Below are 10,553 nucleotides of genomic sequence, written 5' to 3'. Positions count from 1 at the left end.
GTAAGCTGAGTGTGTGGAGTTAGTGTTGATGAAGCTGTGTGTAAATGGATGAAATGCTGTAGTTTGTCTCTGTGTTGAGGTGGATCAGTGATCCTGCAGAGTCCTGTCCTCCCTGTGATGGAGGGAGATGACGTCACTCTGCTCTGTAAAACAAAGACCACTCCCTCCAACCTCCCAGCTGCTTTCTATAAAGATGGCTCCCTCATCAGGAAGCAGCCTACAGGTCACATGACCATCCAGCATGTTTCCAGGTCTGATGAAGGCCTCTACAAGTGTGACATCAGCGGTCATGGAGAGTCTCCATCCAGCTGGATCACTGTCACAGGTGACACACTCACCTGTCTGTGTTTCTGCAGCTTTCAACATTCACAATAAACTAATGATTACATGTTGTTTATTTAAGGGAAACCTACAAACACATCTCCATCTACTCCCACACCTGTATCTACATCCACTTCTATCCCTACATCAGCTACTCGCCCTGGTTCTTCTGTTCTTCTTCATGTGTTAATCTCTGTTGGATCAGTCTGTGTTTTGGTGCTTCTGGTGTTACTGGTTCTGCTGGTGAGACAATGTAATCACAGAAAACCTGAAGGTGAGACTTTCTGATCTTTCATGCGAGGAATTTGATTTGTTGAATAATCTAAACATTTATTATGATTACATTTTAGTGTTTATATTGTGTTTCTGTGCAAGTAACATTTAGTTTCTCATACAATGGTATTACTGTTAAATTTCAGCAGATCAAGGCAAAGCTGCACGAGATGATGTCACATACAGTGATGTCAAAATATCACATCGCAGACAGCAGCCTGTGAAACACAGCAGAGGTAATAATGAGGGACGTTTGGTGGGGATGTGGGTTTCCAGTGTGGAGAAAACTGTGTTTATAAAACGGTAAAACTCTATTTATCAGCTATCAGCTAATGTTAGCTAGCTTGGTTATCAAGCTTCTCCATAGACTGTATGAGACAAACAGAAAGGGACTGATAGCTGCTAATTAGTGCTCAGTAACATCCAAATAAGATCCTAGAATTTCAGTCAACAGAGGTGCAGTTCAGGGACTCCAACAGACAAATAGGCCACACCAAGGGCTTGGATTTGGCATGGACGGAAGGGACATGTCCCCACCAATAATTTGATCTCATCGAGTAAAGAAAAACAGAACCCATAGAAAGAAAAAAAATCGATCTGTCAACGTCTCATTCACCCAGCGGTGCAGAAAGAGTTGAATTACGTTCTCTACTGGAGTCCTACGTCATGTGACAAATATGGCCAACGTGATTGGCTGTGCCTTTCAGCGAGCTCTGTTTAGTTTTAGCAACAGCAAACCTGCACTGCGAGGAGGAGAGGAGGATGGCAGCACAAAGGAAGAACCTGGATATAAGAAAGTATTTTTCAAAGAAACTATGGCTCTAATGTGACAAAATGTGGAAAAGTTCAAGGGGGCCGAATACTTTTGCAAACCACTGTAGGGATGGCTGTAGCTCAGGTGGCAGAGCAGGTCAGCAACTAATCAGAAGGTCGGTGGTTTGATCCCAGGCTGCATCCTGGCTGCATGCCAAATATCCTTGGGCAAGATACTAACCCCATGTTTGCCTACTGGTGGTGGTCAGAGGGCCCGGTGGCGCCGGTGTCCGGCAGCCTCGCCTCTGTCAGTGCGCCCCAGGGCAGCTGTAGCTTGCTATCACCAGTGTGTGAATGGGTGGATGACTGAATGTAGTGTAAAGCGCTTTGGGGTCCTATGGACTAGAAAAGTGCTATACCAAAGCATTTACCATAGTTTACAGAGGCTGTTAAAATTATATGTCTAACATTAAAATGTTGGTGACACAATAATTTCATCCTAATGGCACTGACGTATTCATAGGTCATAGTCATGAATAGTCATGATTTTGCAAATATCCACCTTGTAGTGCAGTTTGCACAACTTGTTTTAAAAATGCACTCAGCCTACAAACATTACTGATGAGTCAAGATCTGCACAAAGTGACAGAAACACTGAAGCAGCTCCACATTTTATTCTTATTGTCATGTATGTCCTATTTGTCAGATGACAGAAGAACCAACACAGAGCTCAGAGAGTAATGGTGACACAAGATCACAGGTGAAGTTGGATGATGACTTGTTGGTTCATGACTGTATTTGAACCACATGTGTGACTGCATGTATGTGGAATGTCTCACTGTTATTTATCAGGTGACAGAGGCAGCTCTGCCATGTTGTAACTCAGAGGTGAAGAGGCGAGGTCACAGGTGACTGATGATTTGGTGCTATAGATTAACTAGTATTTATTATCATCATCCCAGTATCATTGGCTGAGGCTGAAAGAAGCTTCAGTGCTCTCAGAAGACTAAAAACATGACTAAGGTCAACAATGACTCAAATGAGATTAAACAATGCTGCTGTGTGTCCACCAGGAGAGACTGGACAGTATAGATGTAAAACAAATATGTCAGCAGTTTATCTCAGTTAACGAGAGGAGCAGGCATGTGTTTGGCTGCTTCACATTGAGTTGTTGTGTGGGACACCAGTAGCTCATGTCTGTTGCTGTAACAGTAGTTCATGTATAGAATAAAAAGTCCCAGCTCACTGAGTTGATCGGGGCAGTAGTGCCTAAAATGTTGCATAATTTTGCAGAGAGATCTTTTACTTTGTGGTAATCTTAGACGAGTAGTTTTATGGACAAAAACCAGCAGGTCATTCAGTGTTCCCTTAGTGCTAATGTGTCAGAGATGTTGGTGTAACTGAAGTGATGTTGTTAAGTCCTTAAAGTCATTTTCTTTTATTGTCATGACTGTATTTGAAGGTGTTTTTATGTTTGTATGATACCTGATTTATATGGAATATGGTTGAAGTAAACTAAAGTCTAAAATACTTAGTCAGTCATTTGTTTAATAGTAATTTAACATTATATAATTCACATATAAAATTGTAATTTTAAACGGTTTAAAAGCAGGTAGAATAGCATATGTAGGCAAGTATATTTCTCCTTTTTTTTATCAAGAAGCAAAGACAAAAAGAAAAAAAAAAAAAAAAAAGAATCATCCGTCCCCACCAATGCCAAAACCAAATCTACACCCTTGGGCAGAGGTCCAGTTCAGGGACTCCAATTAACTAAAGTGAAGCCCAACTGACAGCTGGCAGATATAAATAGGCCACGCCCCTAATTATGCAGACTGTAAGCTTTAATAACATTTAAACAGGTCAGTTATAACAACAATCACCTCATGTACAGCAAATGAATATCAGTCTGTCTGTAGATTTTCACACCATGTTAAGTTCTGTGTTTGCTGAACGGTGTGTTTGTCGTCTGTGGTTAACACTAACGAGTCTGCGACTGTTTCTGAGGAAGAAACAATAAGAGCTTCATCTGCAGGTGTTTCAACACAGAGGTGTGAATGTTAAATAGAGGAAGAAACACGTGAGTTATTTGTAAGAGCATTTCTGTAAACTCACACAGGTCAGACACTGTTATCATATTTACTAAATATGAAAGACTTAATTATTATTGTAAATTTTCTATTATTGTAAACTAATTTCCTGCAGTATTGTTCACGGTTTTCCTTTTAAGATTTACTTTCATATTTATGACACCAGCATAATAAATTCCTTCTGGCTCACTATCTAAATTCTGAATTTATCTTTTATAAAGTCAATAATTTAACAGTTTGTCTGGCGTCCTGTTATTCTGATCAGCTGACATGTCTGGCATTCAGTTCGTCCTTTATCAGGTCTCTTTACCTCACATTTTAATTCATGTTGAACTATTTTAAACTTTTAAAATAACCTGAGCAGTAACTGAAAACTCTCTGAGTGTTTCATATAAAGATTTGTGAGTGGCAGCAGTTTCATGTCTGTTATCAGCTGTTCTGTCTGCAGTGACGTCCTCTGTGTGTTTTACTGTGCAGACACTGATCCAGCTGCAGTTTACTCAGCAGTGAGAACTGAAGACGTCACTTATGGAAAAATCATCACAGACAAGAACAAACGATCACAGACGAGAGGTAAAGCTGCTCTTCTTCACTTCTGCATAAAAACGTCCCGATGATGTTCACGTGGTTTTTATCCTTCTGTGTTTGAGTGTGTTTCAGAGGTCGCACAACTTCAGCTGCAGCTCACACACAGGTTGTTAAAAGGATGACTTAGTTGTCAACATGAGTCCTATAAATAAGGCCAAACAGACCAAAGAGTGTTTTCAGCCACACTGTCCTTTAATTCAATTTTACAACATTGTATTTTAGTTTTTGCAAACCACAACAGAATCTTCCTGTTGTTGGCTGCTCTCAGTCTGAAACTGCAGCCATGTTTATCTGCCTGCTCGTTTGGAGCCACCTATAAGCAGCTCTTGAAGTTGACAAAAACTAAGCATAGATTTAGAGGAGACTGTGTGACTGTAGCTGCCCCAGAGTTGTGCAATGATCTGCCCTTCCATGTTAGGCCTCGTCTCTTTCTGAGTTTAAAACTTTCACACTTTTTAAGAGGTTGACTGTAATTTTTTTCTAATTCTCTATTTTGAACCTGATTGACTTCATTTTCTGTTCATGCTTTTTGTATATGAACAGCACTTTGTGAACCCTGGTTTATTTTAAAGGTGTTATGGTACGAGTCTGACAACACTGATGAGAACATGTCACCTTTCGTGCTTGTGTTTAGTGTGTCCGTCTGCACTGAGAGAAGATGGCGGCTTTGCTTTTAACACAGACACCTCACAAATCTATCCTTTCACTGATTGGCTCACAGCAAAGGTGCTGAGAGGAGAAACTGTGACGAGCAGTTTATAAAAAATCCCCACTTACTGTGTGTGTGATGCTTCATTACAAATACTGTTTACACACAGTAAGCGCTGCAGTGATTAAACATCTTCTTCTTTGTCTGAACACAAAATATTTAATGATGAGAAGTTTCCACATTACTAAAGCTGCTTCTTTCACACGAGGATGGACTCAGGTGCTGCACCAAGGCCCAATGTTGGATTGAAGGATTCTGAACTGTGAATTATTCCCAATCAGATTTTCTGTGGAACATGAAGCTCAACTTAAGTTTCCCACACTGAAAGTTGGAGCACCAACTTCCCCTGAGTTAGTAATCCAAGATGGCAGTACTGAAAACAGCAGTAAAAGTGTAAACTTTAAATCTGTCCTGTCACTGCTGTGTGTTGGTGACTCACTAAATAATCCAAACACAGAGCAGTGACCAGGCTCTATTCATTAAATGTTTTATGAGGACAAATAAGTCAGTATTGTGCTGTTTGCTACTGATACCTGAACGGCTCTAAGAACCAAAATAACTCCTTTATTTTTGTCTCTTTTGGCTGTGAAGTGTCTGGAGCCCAGCATTAGTCTGATACCAGCTGCAGCACAAACTGCTTCAGTTAATAAAAGTGCAAGAAGGTGTTTGTGGTTCACAGCAGAGGTGCAGAGAGCAGAAAAAAACAGTGAAACCCTAAATGCTCCCCCACCCTCCTCGCACACAAGTGCAGCCTCAGCATCATGGAAACTATTTAAAAACTGTAAACTATATAATGGATAAAAACTAATGAACAAAGACTAAAGCAACCTTTCTACGTTCTCCCAAACTGCACAGCTCCTTAGTGCACAGAGCTCATTCATGTCAGCACTGACTGGTGACACAGCTCTGCAATAAAAACTGTTTTCCAGTCTGTTTGTCCTTGTTTTAATCGTTCGGTTCTGTCTGCCCGATGGTAACAGTTCAAACATGAGCACAGTCCAAAGAAGCCATGATGATGATATTAGCCTTTTTGAGGCAGCAGGAACTATGTAGGTCCTCCAGAGTTGGGAGAAGCCATCCAGTAACCCTGTGGAGCTCCTTTTTCTGTGCAACAGCAAAACCACACACAAGCAATACACTAACATGTGGAGCCATGGTATGGGGATCTTCCTGAGGACCCTCAGGAAAGTCTCTGCTGTGATGTCTTTACCCAATCCGTGTTTAGACCCTGGATCATTTCTGCTTGAAGTAAACTTGCAGAAACAGGAAGTCCTGACCCTCTCCTCGTGGTCAGTCGGTGATCAGGTCGTTTGTCCTGGACACTGTGGTGTCATCAGGGTTCATCAGATTATAGAGCAGGGGCTCAGCACACAGCTCTGTGAGGATCCAGTGTTGAGCTGCAGGGCTGTGTCGGCCCACTCTGACCCACTGTGGGTGTTGACAGCAAGTTATTGATCCAAAGATACCAGGTGTGTGGCAGTCACAGAAACACACACAGTGTGTGTCTGACTATTATCTGTAACATGTTTTGTCATAGCTGTAATGTGTCAGCTGTTCTGTCTGCAGTGACAGTGTGACTGTGTGTGTTTTACTGTGCAGAGACAGATGCAGCTGCAGGGAGAACAGAAGACGTCACTTATGGAAAAATCATCAAAGAGAAGAAAAAGCGATCAGACACGAGAGGTAAAGCTGCTCTTCTTCACTTCTGCAGTCAGGTATTTTTTAGAGCTAAACATTAGAGTGCAAATGTTCCCCTGGAGCTGTCCTGGACACGTCAGGGGATAAAACCTTGGGATCAGGAGGAAGATGACTCCATGTGATCTCATGACCTGGTGGAGCTCCTACCTCCGTGTTCATAGTAACTGAGCTCTGAAAACAATGTTTGAAGATAAACTCTAATAAGAAGTTTGTGCGTAACTAAAGCTGCTTCTTTCACAGTGAGGATGAACTGAGGTGCTGCACCAAGGCAGATTAAAATATTGTAAACTGTGTCCAAAGCTGCACAGACAGGTTTCAGAGTCTGCTGGTGGTTCCTGTTTTTTAAGTAAATGGCCTGTATTTGTATAGCGCTTTACACATCCAGTCATCCACCCATTCACACACTGGTGATGCCAAGCTACATTGTAGCCACAGCTGCCCTGGGGCGCACTGACAGAGGCGAGGCTGCCAGAGACTGGCCTCTGACCACCACCAGTAGGCAACGGGTGAAGTGTCTTGCCCAAGGACACAACGACCGAGACTGTCCAAGCTGGGGCTCGAACCAGCAACCTTCTGATTACAAGACGAACTCCCAACTCTTGAGCCACGAAGTCTCACAGCTCAGCCTGTTGAGGTGGAGAGAAGAGAGACTTAAGCTGATGAGCTCTGTGGGTTAAAGGTTTGAGTTTTGTTTATTTCATCGATGTCTCACAGCTAAACTTTGTGGAGCGTGGAAGTGCTGTAACTTGTTGCTGAGATGGTTTCCAGTAAAGTCTGACTTACGTGTTTTCAGCTTGTCAAACAATCTCTGCGGTAAAGTCTTGAGCAAAGTTTGCAGCTCGGTTGATGGCACCTTTGTTTTTCTCAGAAACACTTCATAGTTCTATCCGATCAGTCATTGGTTGACAGCACAGGTGTTAAGAGGAGAAAAAAAACTGTGAAACCCCCATCAGTCATTAAAGTACTCCACCACTCAACTGTGCAATGATCCATCACAATAGTCATGACAACTACTGAAGAAGTTTACAAAGAAAAACACCTATAAACTCACAAGTTATCCAAATTGCACAGCCCCATGAAGCACATGTAATGTCCACATGCCTAGCACGGGAATAAAAAGGGTAGAAGGACACCAAGAGCCCTTATCCACTTGGACCTACTCAGGTCACCTCGACTTGGGGTTTTCATTTGGTGGAAGTCCCTGGTACTGTTTATTATTATTATTATTATTATTATTATTCTGTTTTAGCACCTGCTAGAAGCCAGAGTTCTAAGCAATCTGAAAAGAAAGTACAAAAGAAAAAATAAACAGTCTCAGGGGATAATATTCTTCATGAGGACCCTGCAGAAGTTAAATCTCTGCTTTGCCTTCTTAACCACACGTTCAGGCTCTTGTTGTTGTAAAATCCCAGAAACTGGACGTCTGTGACCTTTTCCACACAGTTCCTGCTGATAATTACGTGCTTAATCACAGTGAAGTCCATGGTCCTGTCTCGTGTCCTGGACATTTTGGGGACCAAGTTGTTGTCTTTAAACCACTGAGACAGTCGCTGGGTAGACTCATTGTCCCCAGAAATGACACCGACCACCGTGAGTCAACTGCAAATCTGATGAATGTGTTGCTGGGCGCAGTGATATAAGAAGAAAGTATGGAGCAGGGTGCTCAGCACAGCTGTAGAGGTCTGAGGTCATACTCTCACCCTCTTTGTGCATCCTGATGGGAAGCCGTCGATACAAAGTCATAATATGTGGCGTCATTTTCACAAAAAAATAAAATTCTCCAATAATAAGACGGAAACTTTGCTTAAATATGAGAGCGAAGCTGGAAGCAGCAAATCATTCATCTTTTAAAATGTGACTTAATGCACTTGCTTAACAAATTGTTGCAGCTCTGTGGGCTCCAGGCTCAGTTCTGTGAACCAAACAGGCACCTAAAGTGTGATTTGTATCTGAACTGGTTCCCAGTAAAGTCTGAACTGGGACTGTGTGTGATGCAGAGAGATGGAGACTGGAGGTCTGGATTGAACTACAAAGCTTGTAATCATGTTTCCTGTTGTTTGAACTGTGTGTGTTTGTGTTCAGACTTTAAACCAGAGCCAGACGTCGTCTACTCTTCACTGAAGTAGTCCACCAGTCCAACCACTGACGTCCAGCTGCTGGTTTCTAACTGGTCCCCCCAGCACCTCAGACCAGAGGAGATCCACATGTTAGAGATTTTTACATGTTTCACTTTCATTTCTCTGTTAATTCGACTCAAACTTCCTTAGTCTACGAGAAACAAATCATAAAGCAGCTGACATGAAAAAAACAAACAAACAACAGATTTAAAAGTTGTCAGTTTCTGGTAGCAGCTGAAATGTTTTCATGAGTAGAAACTAATTTTTTCTCCTTTTTGTATTTGTTTGTTCAAAACAAAAACAGCAAAAAAGCCTAATTAAAATGTTACAATTACCAGTAAAAGAGGAGAAAACCCGGCTTCTGTCACCACGTGGTCGCCACTGAAAAGGTTTTTTTTTTAATCTGCTGCCATCTACTGGCTACACTGAGTGTTACAGCAGAGCAGCTGCTTTATAAATGAAAAACAGAACAAGAAACCAGCGTTACTCTGCCATCCAGAGGAAATATCTGGCTGTGCATCATGTTTCTGAGATTTTTACAGTAACCTCAGTTTTCTTTGAATTCCATCCTTTTCTTTTGGATGTTCCCTTTACTGGTCTCCATAGTGACTCGTCAGCCTCCATCCCAGCATCCTCCTCCTTCTAACCAACCCTCTGTTGTATTTCTATTCTCCTCCTGCCTGCAGCTCCATCTTCATGGAACGCCAGGACTGCCATAATGAATTAATTAAATACACCATTAAATAATTACTTAAATGTGGCAATAATGAATTAAAATCAGAAATAATTAATTACATAAATATTTACGCCACATTTAATTAATTAATTATTGCCACATTTAATTAACTATTTAATGGTGTATTTAATTAATTCATTATGGCAGTCCTGGCGTTCCATACATCTTCACCACCCTTTGCCCAGTATATCCACTCTCCTTCCTCTGCACACGTCCAAACCATCATAACCTTTTTACGTCTTTAAGATGTGGCTGTAGTTTAGCTAACTTGATGTTTTTCTGTTAGTATGTTGACACAGATGGACAGTTCCAACCTGCACTGAACTCTGTGTTGTAATTGTGATGGTTTTATAATTTCATTTTCTTAAATTTCACACATGGCATCACATCTGAGTAGTGTTTACCTGCCTCGTCCATCTTTGTCACAGCTGCAAAATGAAATAGATAAACACCGTGGAGCATGATGCAGGGGCTTTATTTAAGAGGTCAGTACAGGTGTCAAAGCAGGTTATTTATTCAAAACTAAAATTTGTTTTCCCACTGTTGTGTAGTTTTCTCTCAGTGAGAAAACTACAGGATACAATGATATGCAAGGCTCTTAAATTTTACTTACAGTAGAACATAGAAAATATCAAATTATTAATCTGAGATTTTTGTTCTGTTTCAAAAAAAATATGAACTTATTTTGAATTGATGGCAGCAACACGTCTAAATCTCTGGATCCAACATGCAGGCAGGAAGTAGTCTGAACAGGGCAAGCAGCATAATTAGTAAATAAACATACTTTTTGAGGGCCCACGTGGACCTAAAATGTGGACACTGACTGTAAGGATGTTTCTGACTAAATTGCTCTCTAGTGCCTGAGACCAATTCGGAGCTGCCCTGTTTTGCTTTATTAATTTATAGTTCTGTTCTACTTTGTAATTCGTGTTCTCTTTATTAGTAAACCGCACTGACACAGCACTTGACTCTCTGTAATTCTTACCTGGATGATAACTGGAACCTGTAAAACTTTATAAGAAGAGGTGGTCGTCGAGTTAGTGGCACACTTTTTACTGTGGAAACAAAGGCAAACAAGCAAAGGATGAAGAAATAAAAGATAATAAACACTAAATCTGAACTCGTTATGTGCTGCGAGGGTCTCTGAAAACACTGAATATAAAAAGTTAAAAATATAAATATTAACCTACAGCTACGGTGGCCCTGAGAGGCCAAATGGACTGCAATGGACTGTTTTCTTAAGTTGCAGGTTTTTTCCCCGTTCAATGCCT

The 10,553-nt window shown here is 41.2% G+C and overlaps 2 protein-coding genes across 2 annotated transcripts in view; both read left to right on the top strand.

Annotated features, from left to right (window-relative positions):
* LOC146673313 (uncharacterized) overlaps positions 1-10,553 on the top strand; it is a 66,542-nt gene that overhangs the window by 14,268 nt on the left and 41,721 nt on the right. The window lies entirely within an intron of this gene.
* LOC146673315 (uncharacterized) lies at positions 85-10,482 on the top strand. Its single transcript, XM_085401933.1, has 6 exons — positions 85-325; positions 404-595; positions 741-830; positions 3,912-4,007; positions 6,331-6,414; positions 8,512-10,482. Exons 1-6 carry the CDS (start codon positions 118-120, stop codon positions 8,553-8,555), a joined length of 714 nt encoding a protein of 237 aa, XP_085258059.1. The 5' UTR covers positions 85-117; the 3' UTR covers positions 8,556-10,482.

The sequence above is a fragment of the Rhamphochromis longiceps genome, linkage group LG3, assembly GCF_057381845.1.
Source record: "Rhamphochromis longiceps isolate RC_006_pf linkage group LG3, R_longiceps_female_GT1.1, whole genome shotgun sequence".
Taxonomy (NCBI): domain Eukaryota; kingdom Metazoa; phylum Chordata; class Actinopteri; order Cichliformes; family Cichlidae; genus Rhamphochromis; species Rhamphochromis longiceps.
The sequence above is the reverse complement of the archived record's forward strand: the minus strand, read 5'-3'. Positions and strand labels throughout refer to the sequence as shown.